General features: G+C 56.3%; 1 protein-coding gene across 1 annotated transcript; it reads left to right on the forward strand.

The window, feature by feature from the left end:
• Nucleotides 1-4,676: 4,676 nt before the first annotated feature.
• LOC34617835 lies at nt 4,677-17,980 on the forward strand. Its single transcript, XM_026338638.1, has 10 exons — nt 4,677-4,852; nt 5,365-5,731; nt 5,822-12,047; nt 12,234-12,911; nt 12,984-13,724; nt 13,848-16,557; nt 16,814-17,018; nt 17,371-17,496; nt 17,740-17,801; nt 17,920-17,980. Exons 1-10 carry the CDS (start codon nt 4,677-4,679, stop codon nt 17,978-17,980), a joined length of 11,352 nt encoding a protein of 3,783 aa, XP_026194423.1.
• The last annotated feature ends 501 nt before the right edge of the window (nt 17,981-18,481 follow it).

Genomic DNA, 18,481 nt, shown 5'->3' on the forward strand with positions numbered 1-18,481 from the left:
TGCTCTTGGGCTATGGCGTCTTGGGAGGACCACGATTCTCCGTTTTTTAAGGGGGGCAAGCAGGTTCATGCGTTATTTTCGAATGTCTCAAGTCTTTCAATGCGGTAGCGATGGACATACAAACGAACAGGGCTCTGAGGCGGTCAGAGAAACAAGAAGAGATCTGGAGCAGTGCACCACCGAATTCCACAACACAAACTGTCTTCCAGACCAGCATGAAGCTGGGTATTGTACGGGTAGTCCGCAGTCCACTGTCGGGCATCTTTTCCCCGTAAGCATTATTTGGAATAAAGTAAGCAATGCAGACAGAAGCAGCCAGGAACTACCCCCTGAAACTGTACGACAACGCCCTCAGGAATATTCACACCTATCGGCTTCTTCAAAGGATCAGCAGGAACATGTAAAATTGCATGAAAATCACGTGCCAATCTTTTGTTACCAGGAACCTAGTCCAGCGCTGCCAGCCCCAAAACAAACAAATGCATATTCAACTTTGCCACTGGTCGTACTGGAAGAAAGCAATAGAATACAAAACCAACGATTCCGCTCCTCTGATACACCGAAAGTGACTGCATCCACGCCTCGGGGGCAGCAGACAAGGTTCATCCGCGCAATTCATCCGTACAACGCATATTGGCCTGGGTCCGGAGGTATGGCTTCTCTCCCCTTTGGTCAACATAAGCGCTTAAAACAAGCGGAAACGGATAAGCGAGCCCGCACCCTTCCACTTGCATCAAGTGGCTCCCATTCCTGTATAGTGGTAGCCAACAGAGATCATGCAGCTAATGCGAAGACAGAAAAGAAAGCGCAGCAAAGATTTCGCAAAGCAGACAGAAGAGCAGGGTATCAAACTGAACACATCGCAAACCTATGGATGCCAAGGAATGCGTTATCCGATGACGACCTTGTGTTCTCAAATCAAGAATCGGATGATTGCAGTGCCCTTGAGAGATCACCTGCCGCCCCTACGAAGCAACAGAGCTCGGGGGCATTTGGAAGCACACGTGTGATCCGGTCCCGGGATTCATCCGCCTATATTGGGAGCACAGAAAGTTTAGCTGATGGCTACAGTACTTCGGTGGGGATCAGCACCTGCGACACCAACAACACAAACTACATACCGACTCAAGGTGCAAGTGCTTCTGACAAGTCGTCCCGAAGATGCCATCAATATGCAGATTCTTATTCCACTGTGTCCTTTGCCTTCCCTTCAATCACAAAGTCAGGTCAAACAGGCGTTTATCGACGGCCCGTTGGGTCATTCAAATATCGCCCATGTTCAGCCACCATTTGCGGAAAGGCTCCACGACGGACTCAAAAGGACTTGGAAAGCATAAATTTTCGAAATGGCCACCGGGCTTGCACAGAAAGAAATGCTGGTACTGCCAGCACAGTGTCTCCTAATACACCTGGAGCCACTGAGCCGAACGCGGAAGACTCTACTGTTGTTGTTACAAAAGACCACGTCGTGGACTACATATTGATGCAGGCACATCCCTCCATGTCTAACCCAGATGAGATTGTGGCCTATGCCGCAACGCGGCCGTGTCCACTGGGCAACCGCATGCAGGCGGATTGCATTGTGGGAGCAGTTGCCGCGCATGCACTAATTCATAAGGTACTCCTTTCGGACATTATTCTGCCACAACTCACGAGGTCGAAGGTAGTGGCCATGGTTGACTTCTACTTCGACAGAGTTCGTCAAAACCAACACAGAATTCCGGATCCTGATTCTCCTTCAGATTATGCTTGCCTCCCTTGCTGTCGAAGGTGGCCACGGTGCGCCTGTTGGGGACGAGTCGCCCGCGCAGTATGAGGGAATCGCAGTGGAGGGCCGTTCAGAGTTCAGACTTCAGTCCATGCCATGCGTCATCTATATTCGATTATATCCCTTGCGTTATTGGCTGCAGAATCCCAGTGCGTTAAAAAATATTTGGCTTTGAGTGGAATTAAAAACATAAAAGTTGCTGATTCGGAGAACAGGTATCAAATCGGATATTTGATTGAGTTGCAATGCACAATGATGAAAGGTGCTTTTCTCATACGAAGCGTCGATGTGTGATGCCATTAATTGCGTTTTGATGGTACTATAAGGTCCCAATGTGTTGTTAAAGTGACCTACGCCCCCCTCGGTTTGATGCTCCTAGTACAATAACAGAGTATGCCGTCTTGATCGTAGCTGTTTTTGAAGGCACTCAATGAATGTTTATGTAGCCTTCATACCAAGGTCTACTGTGTTGGGTGAATATTTCACTTTGAGTGAAACCTACTTATGAGCGATGTAGCCGTGAATATAAGGCACCCTTTTATCCAAGTCTCAAGACACAATGAAAGTTTTTGAGGGTGGTTAAGAAATCGTCCAGCCTTCTCCTGCGTGCGCTCCTCAGAATTTTCAGCATAGGTTTGGAGACAGCTAGGGTACGCGCAGCTGCACCCTCTGCGCACTAGAAGCTGTTTCCAAGTACTTGCACGTGGCGTCAAGCGCACATGCACCGTCTTCTTGTAGCAAATTAGCACTACTATGCAACGAATAAAACTCAAGAACAGACGAACCAATAAGTCCATCGCCTACTGATTCTGAGTTGAATATAACTAGTATAGACAGCTAGTCAGCAGAAGGTGTTAAATGTAGCCTAGCTTGCTGTATTCAGGGGCACAACGAAAACACATGCATGACGTAAAACCATACATACCTCCAGAATGGCATTACATGTTCTTTGTGCCTGCTGTGGCACAACGTGATGTTTTCTTCATCTGGTGTTTGTGGTTCGTGCTAGGGTTTTGCAGTCAGTGAATGCGGGGATTAAGCAGGGACAAAGTTTGCTAAATGCCTGAGGATACCTTTTCAGTTATCTCGAAAATATGGTTACACACAGTGGGAGGCCTGTGATCTTGTCATTTATGAAAGCCACGGCCTGATTTTTTTCTGATGGAGTACAAGTATTTCTGCATACACAACTGCATGGGCGAACCGTGCTGTGCACGCCAAGGAGCCAGAAGAATAGCTGGGCCAAGATACGCCCTTCAAAGGATACCAGAGGGTTCAAGAAACGGACTCCCGAAAAGTCTTTTAAAAGGAGTTCGAGCTCGTATTCCCAGCAGTGCCCGAGGCACCGAGTTCCGTTCCTGGAGCATGAATTGGAGAAGCCCGGGCTAGGGAGCAATATTGAAAATAATGCGGCAATGACTTCGACATTGGATAATTCTTAACCCCGTGTTTCTTTCAGTGTGCTGCCTGCAGGCCGCTACCTCCCAACCGGCAACTAAATCGGAAAGCGCGAAGGCAGCGTCGATGCAATATCTAAAACGCCATTGTACCCTTCCTTAGGATGTTCTCCACTAGGCATATGATTCACATGATGTTGTTTTAGCACGTAGCCTGCGAACCAGATAATCTGTAGGTATCGTACATGGTACTTTCGCAAGGGGCCTGTTACGGGGTCCCTGGGGGGCCCACGGACGCCAGGAAGCGTCCGTGAGCCATTTTACTAAGCGCGAGATCCCGCTAGCTAGAGAGTTCTGTGTTATACCCAGAATTTTGCTGGTGCTTTTGTCTCGAGCAAGATATCATATGAGCAGAGCCGCTTGTATCCACTACTGCAGCGGTTTTGTTACAGTACCATCCTCCGTGAATGAGCCCCAGTCTCGGCCGCATTTCCAGCTTTTTCCATAACCGTATGGCAGAAAATATCTCTGCTTCTTAATGGGAAGTCTTTACTGGTGGCCCGGTGGAGCCCGCTACATTGTTTTCTTGGGGCATCCGCCACCTGAGCTGAATGTCGGGAACTCCAAAGGAGCGGAGGGGGCCTTCAGGGCACGGTACCTTCGAATGCCGTCAGCGGGCTTCCACTCGAGCTCCAGCGCAGCAGCCACGCGGTCACCCCTTCGGTGGTCGCCGTCGTCCTCCTTACCACTCAGATCCATACAGCAGCTCGCATCAACATGGACAGCAGCAGCCCAGTTCTAGCCGTCAAACCTGGCAGGTCCATCCTCCAGCCCCCCCGCCGCCACCACCACCTCCTCCTCCAGCACCGACAGAGCACATACAGCACCTTCTACATGGAGAACAGCAACAAGCCGCGCTGCAGCAGCACCATTCAGCGTCCCCTTACGCCCATGCAGAGTCACGGCCGCAGCACAGGCGGCAGCGTGAAGTTGACCCCAGGCAGAGACCTCTTCACTGCGGCGAACAGCCTGGAAGGCAAACGTTCACTGCTGCTGTGGCGGCAGCAGTAGCATCTACTGGAGATGCACCAAGACCCCGCCAATGGAAAAACAAGCCGGCCTCCACAGCGGTACGGCTTGGCGAAGAAATCGTGCTCAGCAGCAGCAGCGACACTAGCAGCAGCGACTCCGAAGGAGACGACGCATCAGCAGGACTTGAGCGAGATAAGCCGCAGCAGCCTCGTTGGTCGCACCAGCGATGGCGGGAAATACGGCATGCAGCGGCCTCTGCGGAGAAGAGAACCCCTTTGGAGAGCTCTCAGTATACCGCGTCGCACACGCCTCAGGTGCAGGGCTCAGCTGAGGGGCAGCAGCGACGGCAGCAGCAGCAGCAGCAGCAGGAGGTGCGGCATCTCGGCGGTCCAAAGCTGCGCATGGATTACGCGGTGCCAGCGCAATTAGCATCGACGGCCCCAAACATCCAGAGCAGCAGCGGTAAAATAAGTCGGAGCATGGACGGTGGCAGCAGTCTGTATGACATGGATGCCAGCCGATTGCTGCCCGAGTTCGGAGGGCTCCTCCGTTGGAAGAAGGGACAGTTGCAAAAGGCCTTGAGGATTGCCTCTGCAGAAGACGGCGTGCGGCCTCATCAGGCGGACGCCGACACGTTTATTGTGGATTCTGACTCGTGAGCATAGATGTATTTCTTTGCAGCTGCATGCCTCGAAGCGCTTGCGCGTGCCCAAACGGACTGACTACGCATATGGTCTCTTAGCAGTCCAGCACCCCCTTCAGGCAATACAGTGTTGGTTAGAGTTAGGTACCAAGACGCGTTTTGCATGCTTGTATCAGGGGCTGAGTTCAACTTGGTGGCTTTGTAGGTTAGCGTCTCGGCAGCAGCAAGTGCATGTCTCTCTTGAGTCCTTGGTGCCTTGTGCTTCTTGCCACTCCTTCCCTAGGCTGTTTGCGAAGTTTCTGTGGTCTTGATTTCCGTCTTTCATAAGCGACGCTGGCATATTGAATGCGGCCGCGCACGCAGTCTCCCGCCTAAGCCAGGCACACAGGGCTAGAGATACGTTCAGAACGCAGAGCCAGCACACAAGGATTGAGCGAGCTTCTAAGTAGAGGCTTGGAAAGAGTTTGGTTTCTTTTACAGAAGCAGTGTTGCCACTCAAGCTGTTTGTGTGTGCTCCTCTGCAGAGCCAACTGCCGGATCGTGGACGTGGCTGTATGTGAATGCAGCTGCCCCAACCCGAATCCACCGTGCTCTCACCTACTTGCCGTTGCTCTATGGCAACCCCAGCAGCACATGCACCAGCTGCAAACCTTCAGACTCCGCCTGGCGATCAGTACTTTTGTCAAGCAACAGCTGCTCAAGGTGCTTTCCGAAGCCTTCGTTCCTCTTAAGCCCCTCAGCTGCGAGCCACTGCTGGAAGAACTCTGCATGCGTTTGTTGCGAAGACATCCAGCTGCGGTTGCTGCCCGCGCCGCCGCAGGGCTTGTCGTCGGGTTATTGCTGCGCTTTGCTCAGAATGCCAAGGGAGTGCTGCCTCAAATTCCTTCCACCGCGGGCAGAAGCAGCACCGAGCAGCAGGAGGAGGACGAGGATCTGAAGGAGATTATGGATGCGGACGAGGAGAAGGAGCTTGAGGATCAGGAGGGAGGAGGGAACGGTGTGATGCAGACTCAAGAAGACGTGCGGCTTGACTCAACGGAGACGACCTCCAGCAGCAGCAATAAGCGCAGTCTCTGTGCTAGTAGCAGCAGCGAGGCGTGTTCAGGAGATCCTGCTGCAGAGCGAGGCTCTGTGTCGTCCCCTGAAGAGGCTGTTACCCGCCTTATGCAGTATGTACAGCTTCATCTGCAGCAGCAAGGGGCAGCAACCGGGGGCTCCAGGGAGGGGCCTCTGAAGCAGCTGCATGCACTGGAGACGTCCATTTTTCCGGCATCCGATTCCTCTCAGGCGCATTCTTTATTGCGGTTGCTGCAGCGCGATGAAGCGCGGGCTGCTGCTGCCGCCATAGAGGAGGCGCTGCAATGGCAAGGCACACACACGGGAGACGGAAACTCACTATCTGGCCTTGCGAATGAGGCAGCGTCGATCGAGATATATGTGCAACTGGCGCTGTTGTTGCTGGAAGCCTCAGGAGCAGCGGCAGCAGCAGGCGATGTAGATCTAAACATGCAACAGCAGTGGCTACACCGTGTGTGTCTTCGGCTTGTGCAGTTGCACTTTTCTCCTGCTGCTGCTTCTTCCCTATGGTGTAGCAACGCACTGTCTGATGCTGCAGCGCTCAGCAAGTTTCTCGCAGCTTTGCGTGAGTCGATGTTCACGGATCCCCGAACCTTCCGAACGGAGGAGTCTTCCAAACCTGCCGCCTTGCTGCCTGCTCTGAGGGGCGAGGATGAGGCCCTTTCTCCCGCCTTGCACAACAGTATTGCTGCGGAGCTTCAGCGGCAGTCCAGCAGCGGCATTCGCCTAGCCGCAGCGCTCTGCAACCCCTGGCGGCTCGCCTCAGCGCTCGCGGCGAGCTTCCGCTATTCCCACACGCAGCAGCAGCAGGGGACAGCATCTGTGTCTTCCCAGCAAGCAGGCACGTACGAGCAATGTCTGCAGCTTCTCGTGTCGCAGCCAGAGAGCCTCACGGCCTTGCGGGGGAAGCAGCGAATGGAAGCCGCTGTTACCTGGCAATCCGTTGCCGAGCGAATTGCCACGGCTCCCGAGCTCGTGGAGTTGCGTACATACCTCGACTGGTCCGAGACTCTAGATCCTCTTTTTGGAAGTCTTGACTCCTTTCTTCAGCGCCATGGGCATGCACCGTTTAGGGCCGCTAGGAACACCAGCGGCATGGGCAGCGGTCGGAGCACCACTTTGTTGGATCGGAGCTTCTTCTTGAGCGTCGAAGGCGGCGGCATCCTTCGCGTGCGGAAAGCGACTCAGGAGACTCTTTCGGAGCTGCTGGAAGCCGTCAGTACCAGAGAGGCCTCCACCGCTGTGAGGGCTCTTGCGGCGCTGTTGGGGCAAAGGCAGGAGACAGGATCTGGTGGCAGTGGCGGAGAAGTTCATTCGACCTCTTACGATCCCATGACCCTCCAGATACACATTTGCAACCATCTGAGGCAGCAGCAGGCGCAGGAGCAGCAGGCGCAGGAGCAGCAGGACGAGCAGCAGCACCAGGCGTGGGGAGACTTCTGCTGCAGGGTTCTTGCCGAGGCTCCGAGGGCCTTCGTGGACGGATGCGTTGTAATACTTTTGGCACCGCTGTGCGAGGTGTTTGGATCTGGCGTTGTTTTCGCCGCAGTAGAAGCTTTCAATTCAACGCTCAAGTGCCGAAAGCAGCAGCGCGAGCTAACGTCTCTGGAGAAAGCGACGGCGGAAAGGGTCCCCTCTGCCCCAGAGTCTGGCTTGCTGCGGCTGCTACAGACAAATGTCGCCTTCAATGCCTTGTCGTCGCATCTCCGCAAGGCGCTGCAACGGTGCGTTCATCTGCTCCTGCCGCCTCGGGAGGCAGGAGAGCTATGGGATGCCTTGCAACGCGAGCACTATGAAGAAGAAGAGCAGCAGCAACAGCAACCCAGTTCTCAGCATACCTCGCTACAGCTAGAGCACGAGGAGCACCCGCAGGATTTTGATGCTCGAAGCAGCAGCAGCCGTACGCAAGAGAAGGCCGTTCCCATGGAGCAGCCTGTGCTCGCGCTTCTACCCCCCTCAAGCAGGGCATGCCTTCCTGAACCCTCCGAAGACGGTGACACACTGCTGCTATTCTCGGGGAGGACGACAGCAGGCTTAGGCTATTTTAGCCGTCCACGGGCTGCAAAGGCAGCAGAACGCAGCTCAGTTGCTGCTTCTCACGCAGGTGCAGATCTCTCGGAAGCACCGCAAACGGTGGCAGGCGAAGATGCAGCAATCGATCTTTGGAATGGCGAGAGTCCGGCAGCGTTTGTGCGCCGCTTACGCGCAGAGGAGTTCGGTGTGGGCCTAGGCAGCAGCCACAGCGACGTCGCTGAAATTGCGCATGAAGAAACAGCTGTGGATGCTGTCATGCGGAGGCAACGCGAGAGGCTGACGCGTGCCTTGGGGCGTTTGGCGGGAGATCTGTACGCTGCGGAGGGTCACCTGCAGTTAGAGCTGCTTCAGAATGCGGATGACAATACATATGTCCTCCCACTGCCTTTACCGCCGTCTCTGGTCTTACAGCACGAGCAGCGAGAGCAGCTGCTGCAACTGTCGCTGCGGCTTACGGCCCTTCAAGTGCCCGCTTTGCACTTCGAGGTCTTGGCAGAAGGCCTCTGCGTTTTTAACAATGAAAGAGGCTTCAGGCCTGCTGATTTGCGTGCCTTGTGTGACGTGGCGCGTAGCACGAAGGCCGTGCAAGAGGAGCACAAGCAGCATAAGGGTGGCAGACGGCGCATAGGCAAGTTCGGAGTGGGGTTCAAGTCCGTCTTTAGCCTTGCCGACGATCCTCATGTTTTTTCATGCACGGGAGTGGCAATCAAATTCTCTGCCACAGACAAAAGTGGCCTTGGTTTCGTCCTGCCGCATCCCCTGGATCCCCCTGATCCCAGCAGGTATGTACCGTCAAAGGCTATGGAAGGCGCTCTGCTTGCGGCTGCAGATCCAGTTCTTTCAGCAGCAGGAGGCAGCAGCAGCTGCGAAGGCGGCAGCAGCAGCTGCTGCTGCGGCGCACTGGCATCGTGTTATTGTAACGCAAACGCGGCAACAGAGGCGGCAATCGGGATCTGGCGAACAATCATTTGGCTGCCCGTACGTCCAGCGCTGCTTGAGAAGTGGCAGGCGGCTCATAGCAGCCTTCCCAAGCGTCTTTCTGTGGTGGAGCCGCACTGCCTCCTATTTCTTCGCCGAATTTGCCGTGTGTCCTGCCGCAGCCAGCCGAATAAGAGCTGCTTTCTGCTAGTCAAACACACGTTCCAATGTATTGACTCCTCTGCCTTTGAGGGCCAGCAGCAAGAGCACCAGCAACAGCAACGGGGTCTTCGTCGCCAGACGTTTGGCTTGCCCAAAAGCGCTCGACACGTCGTTCTCACCTCACGTAGCCGCTCGCTAGCGAGCCCACTAACGGCAACACGATCATGCGACTTGTGGAGTGGGTGCACAAGCACGGCGGCTGGCGCTTGGAAGCAACAGCAGCAGCACTGGCTGCTCGTAGAGCACCTGGCGCCCTCTGCGCCTGTAGCGGGGGCTTTCGATGAACCCCTCGTGGTGGCTTTGCCTTTGACTCCGGAAGGCTATGCTGCTTCAACGTCTGCTGCTCCTCGTGCTGCCCACAATGCGACAGGAAACGGCGATCTATGTGGCAGCGGCACCAACGACCTTGAAACCACGGGAGTCAGCGCGGGATGGCCGCTTTATTGCTTCCTCCCCGTGAGAGGCTTCGGACTCCCTTTTATTCTGCAAGGCGCCTTCAGCCTAACAGCCTCTCGAGAGGACTTACAGTGTAGCGACCCCTGGAATGCGAGGCTCCTGCAGCAGCTGCCCGCTGCTTTATGCAGAGCTCTTTCTGTTTGCCGAGATGTCCATCCTGAACTGCAAGAGTCTCTGCTGCGCTTCGTTCCCCTCCCGAACGTCTACGCAGCCGCGGGGGGATCTGCGGAGATGGTCGCTGCCGCTACATCTGCAGCAGTTGCGGCAATAAAGGACCTTGAGTGCGTCCTTGCTGTCAACCCCCACATCAGCGACGTGCAGCAGCAAGACCCCCAAGACCAAGCCGACGACTGTGTCTGGTGCTCGCCGGCTCGCGCAGTCATTCCTTGGGGCACTACAGCGGGAGAAGGAGGTGGATCGCTTGCCGATATCGCATCTGGCGTGAGCAGCAGCAGCAGTCGTACCAGCATCCAAACTGCGGACTGGCCAGTTCCGCCGTGGCTGCTGCACAAAGCTCTAGGCCTCCATTACGTCCATCCTCGAGTGCTGCGACACCTCCCCCCTGCACGACTGCGCGCACTCGGCATGCGGGAGCTGACACTTTGGGATGTAGTCGAAATTTTGCGTTTTCTGGTCGCCTTGCGACAGCAGCAGCATCAGGTGCACAAGCATCTAGGGGCATCGGTCTTGCAGCCGCAGTGGGTTGGCAGGCTTTTGCAGCTTATCGAGTGCATTCGCACAAAGGATAAGGCGTCTCTGCGGCACCGTGCCGCCTTGGGAGTCCTTAAGGGCATTCCTTTCATCCCTACACGCTGCGGCAATTTTGTTTCTGTGGACGGTGCGGAGCTGACTCTGTGTCTGCCAGACGACGCCTCTGCTGACCCTGCAGCCGACAGCCCACTGCCTTCCCTTGACGCAGAGTCTTCCGAAGCTCCTGCAGAGCCTGTAAGTGGTGCCAGCAGCGCCGCATTTGTCCTGTATGTGCATCCCGCCGTCTTCAAGCCATGGTCCATCGGGCTGCGTCCGCCAGTCGGGGAGGCTGAGGAGCTTGTAGACGCGCAACTGCAGCAGCAAGGCGAGGACACTAGGCAGCTAGTGGATAGCGATAGGGCATTGCAGCGATCCTGCATTGTGCGCTGCTTACGGAACCTGGGGGTGGACTTTCTTCAGCCGCAGCAGCTGATGCGGCATCGGTTGCTCCCGCTGCTGCAGGACGCGCAGTTCAGGGAGACAGCGACGGACTCCCAGCTGGTGGAGTGCCTTTCCTTCTTCGTCTTGCACTACCGAGACTTGGCAGCGCTGATCGAGGCGGACCGTAGCTCTCCCATCGACGGCGTTCGGCAGCGAATGCTGTCGCTGCCGGTGTGCGTGGGGGAAAAGGGGGGTAAAATTCCGCTCGGAGCCGCGTCAATGCGCTATGTGTGGCCGGACGACCACGGATGCAGGGCTGAGGCACGCCACCAGGAAGCCGCTCTGCTTCAGCTGTACAGACAGCTGCTGCCAGAAATAATGTTCCTCTCAGCTGCATATGATCCGGTCATCGCCATGCCGACCTGGAAGCCTTTTTGCGAGCTTTTGGGACTTCAACGGCTGATGCACATATCTGCTGTAGTCTATCAGCTGCAGTTCAGCGACTCGAGGCAGCATCATTCCTCTACGCAACAGCCAGCTCTCAAGATTGTGTCTGTCGATGGCTACCCAGTGCCTCAGGGCTGCTCCAGGGAGGCGGTGGAGGATCTCGAGCTGCTGCTGGCTCGCCGATGGAGGGGATCTGCGTGCGATTGGCTTAAAGCAGAAGTGCAGAAGCAGGCCCATTGGGGGGACGCAGGTGTACGTGATGACGAAAGCGTCGCCGCTGGTTCCGCGAAAACTTGCGTCTTTTTGCTGGAGGATTTCCTATGTCCAGACTTTGAGCGTCTTGTTGCCGCTGCTGCAACTGCGGCAGCGTGCAGCAGCAGCAGTGACAGCAGCAGCAGCAGCAGTGACAGCAGCTCCAGTCCTGCGTCGTGGTCTCAGTCTTTCTTACGACAGCCGCTTCAGCGCATGCGTCAGCTGAATGAGGACCTTCGGCAGGCAGAGAATATATCCCTCCGTCTGCTGAGTGCAGTTCTGGCTGAAGCAGGACAGAGATGGCAACGCCTCAATGCCTTGCGATGGTGGCATGGTGCTGCTGCAACGTCTTCGGAAGCCTCCTTTTGCAAACCCCACCCGCTGCTCGCGAAGAATTTAAACGCAGCAGCAGCCAGGGCGCGTTGGCTCCCGAAAGATACTCCGAATGCTGGAGGTACAGCAGCGTCTTCCCTGTTTGTGCAGCTGCGTTGCAGTGCGTGGCTTCCAGCAGTGGCATGCGATGCCCTGTCTGATCTTGCCGTGGCAGCGGCATCACAGGAAGCAAGCGGCGCGGAGGCGCAAGTCTTTGAGATCGACTGCGAGGGAGATGACGTGCTCACTGGTAATAGCTCGAGCAGCAGCGATAGCGAGCTCGAGACTGCTGGACACGGTCTGCCGACGAGGCTTTTGAGCAGCTGCATGCGCAAACGTACAGCCACCAGCAGGCGCGAAAATCTCAGCAGAAAGCGCGGCCTACATGAGGAAGGCGAGGTGCACCAGAGGCAGCACAAGAAGTGTACTAGCAGCAGCAGCAGCAGAAATAGCGGCGGCAACGGCATGCCACACGGCCTCTCAGCTGCCGGAGCGGGAGGCGACACCAGGAGAATCAATAGAATCGCTGATGGCAGCTGCACGCGATGCAACGGCCGTGCTACCAGCGGTGACATATGCTGGCAATGGAGGTTTGTGGGACTGCGAAGGCCTTTCGAGGTGGCAGCCCCATCGGCGGAGTGCGTCGCGGTGTACGGACGCCTCGTCGAATACCTCCACCCGTTAGTGTGGCGCTTGCTGCAGGATCCGCAGCAGCAGGAGGCTCCCTTGGAAAGCGAAAGCCTGGAGGCCTTTGCAAGCCTAGCCCGCCACGAAAGCTGCCGTACGAGTGTGGGGAGTGGCATCCAGCAGGCTGAAAAATCCCTAGCCGCAGCCAGCCACATATTCCTACCCAATGCGTCTTCTCTGGAGAAGGTGAATGGCGGTAGATCAACGGAATCTTTCTCTCGTGCGTCCTGCTGGCTACGGGAACCGCTGCGATCGCTCAGGCCGCCTGGAGTCTTCGCAGCAGCAACGGCAAGTAACGACGGGGAAAGCTGGACATATCAGGGAATTCATTGCATGCCAGATGAAGCCACAGCTGTCAACGTCCTGCTGTCTCTTTCAGCGCATCTGAACCGCGCAGGGCAGCCCTCCAGGCATCCCACAGCAGCAGCAACAACAACAACGCCTGCTCGATCAGCGACAATTGTAGAGTCCAGCCGCAGCAACAACTACGACGTCAAGGCTCCGTGCAAAGCCTCAGAAGCACCTGGAAGCCCACACACTGCACCAGCCTTGTCAGTGGCACAGTGTTTCCTAGCGGCTGCTGGTGCGGCTTGCAAAGAAGGCCGCTGTTGCTGTGAACGCAGCTCGGCATGCGGCGAAGGGTGTGGCTGTCTCTGGCAGCATGCAGGAGGAGAGGAGTTGCAGCTGTTTTGCTGCTGCTGTTCTACGGTTGCTGCCGACTTCTTCGAGTTGCTGCAGTATCTTGCATGTCAAAGGCACTCGGTGGCAGATGCGACAAGCCTGCCAGGAAAGGCCGCCTCGAACCAGCAGAGCAGCGCCTTGGCCTTCTTGGCAGCGAAGGGTCTGGTGCTGCTGCCTCAGCCGGCGACTTGGGGAGTGTGGCAAGGAGAAAATCGAAGCACGGCAGCTTGTGCCGCTCGGGGATGCTGCATTCGCTGGATGCCACCGTCACAGACAGTCTTTCGGCTGCCAGTGGGAGCGCCTTTAGGAGCTTTTGTCTCGGGGGGGTGGCCCTTGGAGGACTTGTTGCTGCTTCTGCTGCGAGATTCGCCTCGTGCTGAGGCATCTATTTCCGGGAGGTTAGAGGCTGCGCTTCCCCCAGAGACTTCGTCGCAACAGGAGCAGCGTCTCGCGTTTTTGGAGGCTTTCTTGTTGTTGGATCTACGTGTTGCCGAGTTTCCCCCTCTAGAAGCCTGCATTGCAGCCCTTGTGTCTGTGGCGCATGAAGCACGCCGGCTGTCTGGGTGTGCGGCATTTGATGAATCGTCTTCGTCTACAGCAGCAGCAGGCACAGCAGCAGCAGGTACAGCAGCACCTTCGGGTGAGCTGGTCACTAGCACGCGGCAACGGCAACGCACGTTGGGGAATCTCGGGAGGAGTTTAAAGTATAGGCGTTTCGAATCCTCAGGAGAGGACAGCCCAAGTCGGCTTGTAGCTTCAAAGGATTCTCCAGCAGGAAATCGGTTGGCGGGAGCAGGTGCAGGATCTGTGGCAGGAAGGACAGGGTGCACGGGCTCCCAGGATGCGGGAGGCTGCGGCGAGTTTCTCCTGCCGATTGTTGCTCTGCTGTTGCATGTGGACTCTTGTTGCCGAAAGACAGGCGCAAGTCTCGTGCCTCTGCTGCACGGGCTGTGCGTCATCCCGTGTCTGCGACTGGCCTGTCTCTCAGCACCGTCCGAGTTCGAGGAGGCTGGTCGCACTCCTGTTGCTGCTGCTGCTGCTGCCGGGTGTGCTGCTCGTGCTCCCCTTCACGTCGTGCAGTTTGGCCTTCTCCCGGTGGGAACGCCGCTGTGGCTGCGGCTCTCCCCGAGTGACTGCAGACTGTGGGAGTCTTTGCGGGAGGGCGGAGTTGCCTCAGCGGCTGGTGAGAGTCGCAGAGGAGGGAGGCGGGGGCAGCGGGGCTGGCGAGGAGCGCAGCGTGGCATGGATGTTGACCCTTGGGGATGTGCAGATGCTGCCTCTGCCTTTTCTGACGCGCCGCATGTGGTGTGGTGTTGCGATGCTTCGTGTGACTGGGAGAAGCTCGTGGCTGCTGCCGCTGCTGCTGACTGCAGTGCAGCTAGGGGAAGCGAATGCTGTTGTCGTCTGTGTGGGCCTCGCGCGGCGTATCGCATGCGGAGATATCATGGGCTGCAAGGGGGGGCGGCTCGCGTCTCTCAGGCGTGGCTCGAACTGCTGCAGCAGCGGCTGGGTGCCGAGAGTCTCCATAGTGTCTGCTCCTCGCAGCTTACCGCTGATCCTCCCTTCGAGCTCGGTGAGCGGGGGAGGGCGTTGAGAGGGCTAGAGGTGAAGTCTCTCTGCATGGCGCTTGACGGGCAGGGCAGCAGCACCGGCTACGGGTTGGTGCTGCACGGGCTGAAGCAGCGGCTGCTTGCTGTGCTGCTGCCAGCTGTGAGGCGCTTCCTGCTACACCATGACCCTTCGCGGTATGTGGAGCTGCAGAGACAGTGGCTGGCTCGTCAGAATACTGCCGCGGCAGCGGCAGCGGGAGCACCGGCGCCGGGGAGGCCCTGCTGGCTGCAGCAAGTGCAGCGTCTCTTGATACTGCTCTGCAGGAATCTCCGCCGTACCATTCGCCACATGCCCTCTGGCGCTGTTGGACGGTGGGATCCCTGCCCAGCGGCACTCCAGTGGGAAGGTTTGCTGGAAGGCGAGGGTGGCGAGTTGCCTGTCGCCAGCGTTGTTTCCGGTAGCAGCAGCACGTGTGGCAGCGGCAGCAGCAGCAGCCACAGCGTGGACGCGGCATCCGAGAATCGGTGGGAGACAGACTTTCTGGGGGCAGAGAACGTGCCCCTTCTACTGGCCTGGAACGTGAGCGACGAGGCTCTGGGTAGTGCGCTTGTGGGCCTGGAGGCAGCGGAATCTGGCGGCAGTCGCTCACCAAGCAGAGCGCATGCTGCATTTGATGCAGCTTACGTGGACCGCCTACAGGAACTCCTGCTGCCTTCGCTTCCTGGAGAGGTCTTTGGGGAGTTTTCCCGCCTTTTCTCCCTCACGGGGAAGGTAGACGCCTCGCTCTCCGCCTTTTTGTTGCTGCTGTACGCGAAGGCTCAGCATCGGCTGCTGCAGTGGTTGCTCCGTCCGCCTTCCTGTGGAATTCTCAACTGGCTAAGGGAGCTTCAGCGGGGCACCAGCGTTCTCGGCTTCAGGCTGTGGACCGTTGCGGCAGCGTCGATTGTGGGAGCTGCGGTGGAGGATCACCTCGCAGCAGACTGTCTCTGGACGGGGGGGCCGCTTGACACCCTGGAGCTGCAGCAGCAGTGTCTTGCAGAGGCAGAAAGGAGGGCTTGGAGTGCCGACAGCAGCAGCGTTGGTGCTGCAGCCGCCTTCGCTGGTGTCGGTGCTGGCAAGACTGCAGACACCGCAGTCCTGAACAAACAGGCACTCTTGACGGTGCTGAAGGAGGAAGCACAAGCGGCTGAGAACAAACGGCAGAGCTGCCAGGACGCTAACTTGCAGGAGTCCCCCCTGTGGCTACTGAGAGATGCCTGGTTTGTCCTTACGGCGACTGACGGTGTCTCCACAGGTGGCAGCGGTGCGGAGCCGTTTGACAAAACAGCGGAAAGCATGTCGCAGGAAGAAATGCCGCGTAGCGATCAATTGGAGGGCGGGGAAGCTATTGTTGTTGACTCGGTGGACGGCAGAGACGCTTCGCCTGGTGTTTCGCCGGCTAAAAAAAGGCGCCCTTCAGAGGGAGTTGGTGCTGCACACAGCGAGATCCTTAAAGATGGCGAGGGACAGTTGGCTGCGCGGGAACATAGAGGAGCCGGCAGCAGCTGCAGCAGCAGCAGTGACTCTAGTGAAAGCGAGACTGAGGAGGAGGCGGTTATGCCCACGGACGCTTTGGGATGGACTGAGGAAGGGGGGGATCGTGTAGCGAGCTCTCATCTTGCAGACTCTCTCCAAGCAGAGGACGCTTCAAAGGAGCGCTCACGGGAAGAGGCCCTATTTGGAAGCCTTCATCCCTTTGGCAAGGCATCAGCGTATGAAGACTCCTGCAGCGTGGACGCGGAGGGAAAACAGGGGCAGTCAAGGCAGGGGAACTTCCAGGAGACTCAAGAGAAAAACCCCGTGGTGGCTCTTGGGGAGTTTGAAGCACAGGCTATTGACCTCCACCAGCGGTAAGCAAGCAAGAGCAAGGGATTTCCATGAGCGGCGGAAAGAATTTCAGCGAGATACAAGGCTGCAGCCACAGAAGGCGCAGTTCAAGGCCCACAGATTTGCAGGAGGGGAGGGAAGAGAATACACGCGCAACTTGCGCCACCGCAACTTGTCAGCAAAAGAACCTGGAGCGTTGGCTGGCTGTCAGGCCAGAAATCGTTTAGTTGTATTTCCCCACAAGGTGTCCGTATCGATTTGTGTCTGTATGGATCGCAGGGACAGAGACGCAGCAGAGCCTTTCCTTGCGGGGCCTTCTACCAATACCAGCAAGGCATCTACTATTGCGGCACGGCGAGGAGAAGCTCTGGTGTACATGTACTTGCAGAGGCAACTGCAGCAGCAGTTGGCTGCTAAGACGGCGCAGGTGGTGTGGCTCAATGAGGAGCAGGAGGGGGGGCAGAGCTACGACATCCTCATCCAAGTGAGCGCTCCTCGTACACTTTGATCCTTCCTGAACAGGACTTGGCTAGATGTAGCTGGCCAAAATTAGCCATAGCACAAACAACGCTTCTTTTAGTATCATCACATGAAAGTTTGGATTTCAAATCTGCTCTGCATAGCGTAGGCCATGTCTCTGTCTGAGGCGAAGAGCTACAAGGAGTGTCTCAGAGCTCTCTTTAACACGCTAGCACCTGTAGCAGCGTGGCTCGGTTCTACAGCTTCCTTTTATGCGCCAAGCAAATGTAAAGGAGGTTACTTGGCATCTGTGGCTATTCAACTGATTCCTTTAAAATATATAGAGAATTTATGCGGACTGTTTGCTGCGGCTGCAGGAGTTTCCTCCTGTAGGCTCGACTGCAGCCCCCCGCACAACCTTCGTGGAGGTGAAGAGCAGCTCAACAGCAGACAAGCGCTATTTTGAGATATCTCATAGAGAGTGGAATCTGGCGCAACAACACGTAAGGGGCTGGCCTTTTCCGCGCCCTTGGTATCCGTTTGCTAGTGTATGGTCTTCGCTGTGCATACCTTTTTTTAGCGTCTGCCTCTTTTGCAAGGTCGCCCCTGATAGATTTCGCACTCGTTGAGGACGATGGAATTTCTCATTGCAGCTGTGGTGGCATTCTCTGCATACCCAACACTACTTCCCCTTCGGTGGCGCCCTTAACTGCACCCAAGGCAACTTTGTCTTGGTTTGTCTGTAGGGAAATAGCTTTCACATATACCGGGTCCTTGACGCGAACTCTAGCAACCCCCAGATTTTTCGGTAAGTTACTTGATGTGTACCCCTTTCTGTGTTGACTCTTAGTTCGGCTTGTTTATACATGTTTCAGGAGGTAAAAATAAGCATACGCTGGGCCTTTTTGTTTGGTGCTGCGTTCTAGGATTGTCAATCCTTATCTGCAATGGAAGCAAAAGCGCATCGGCTTGTGCATTGCAATTTAGAAAAGATATGATGGATGGTTTGTTGGGAAAGTTATCCTGCAGTGTCCCTGTTAGAGGGATGCTTCCGTAGCATGGACCTCTGCAGCGCGATGCAGCAAAAGCTTCTCTACACAGAGGAGGACTGTGACAAGCATCGGATTTTTGATCAGTTTTAGCTTGGGGTTTCGGTAAGTATGTAGTGAGCACCTTCAATGGGGAACTCGCTTCCGTAGACTGGTGGAAATCCAGCAAGTGTTGGGAGGCGGCGGCCTATGCTGCTGCCAACAAAAGAAATCGTGGGATGTCCTACCTGGCTGACGCTCCAATGAGTTAGGCCGCTGGTGAAAAGGACTGCTCAAGTACCCGCTTGCAGGTTCTCGGGTTGAATTGAACTTTTTTGGTACAAAATTTTTAGCGCATGCTCCGTTTTGCACTCTGCTTTACACGGCCGCGTTTTTGGGGAAGCGATGATGCACAGCTACTTTCAGGGCCCCCTCCATACAACAACGCCAACTCTCTGTA

This window comes from Cyclospora cayetanensis, unplaced genomic scaffold (assembly GCF_002999335.1).
Source record: "Cyclospora cayetanensis isolate NF1_C8 unplaced genomic scaffold, CcayRef3 CcayRef3_contig_29, whole genome shotgun sequence".
NCBI classification, from domain to species: Eukaryota; Apicomplexa; class Conoidasida; order Eucoccidiorida; family Eimeriidae; genus Cyclospora; species Cyclospora cayetanensis.

Excerpts from the sequence above, each read along its gene's own strand:
- LOC34617835 (XM_026338638.1), top strand. The coding sequence starts at position 4,677 with ATGGACGGTGGCAGCAGTCTGTATGACATGGATGCCAGCCGATTGCTG. Across the intron at positions 12,048-12,233 it reads GCTCGAGACTGCTGGACACG|CTGCCGGAGCGGGAGGCGAC; the intron begins GTCTGCCGACGA and ends ACGGCCTCTCAG. Across the intron at positions 17,497-17,739 it reads GGAATCTGGCGCAACAACAC|GGAAATAGCTTTCACATATA; the intron begins GTAAGGGGCTGG and ends GTTTGTCTGTAG.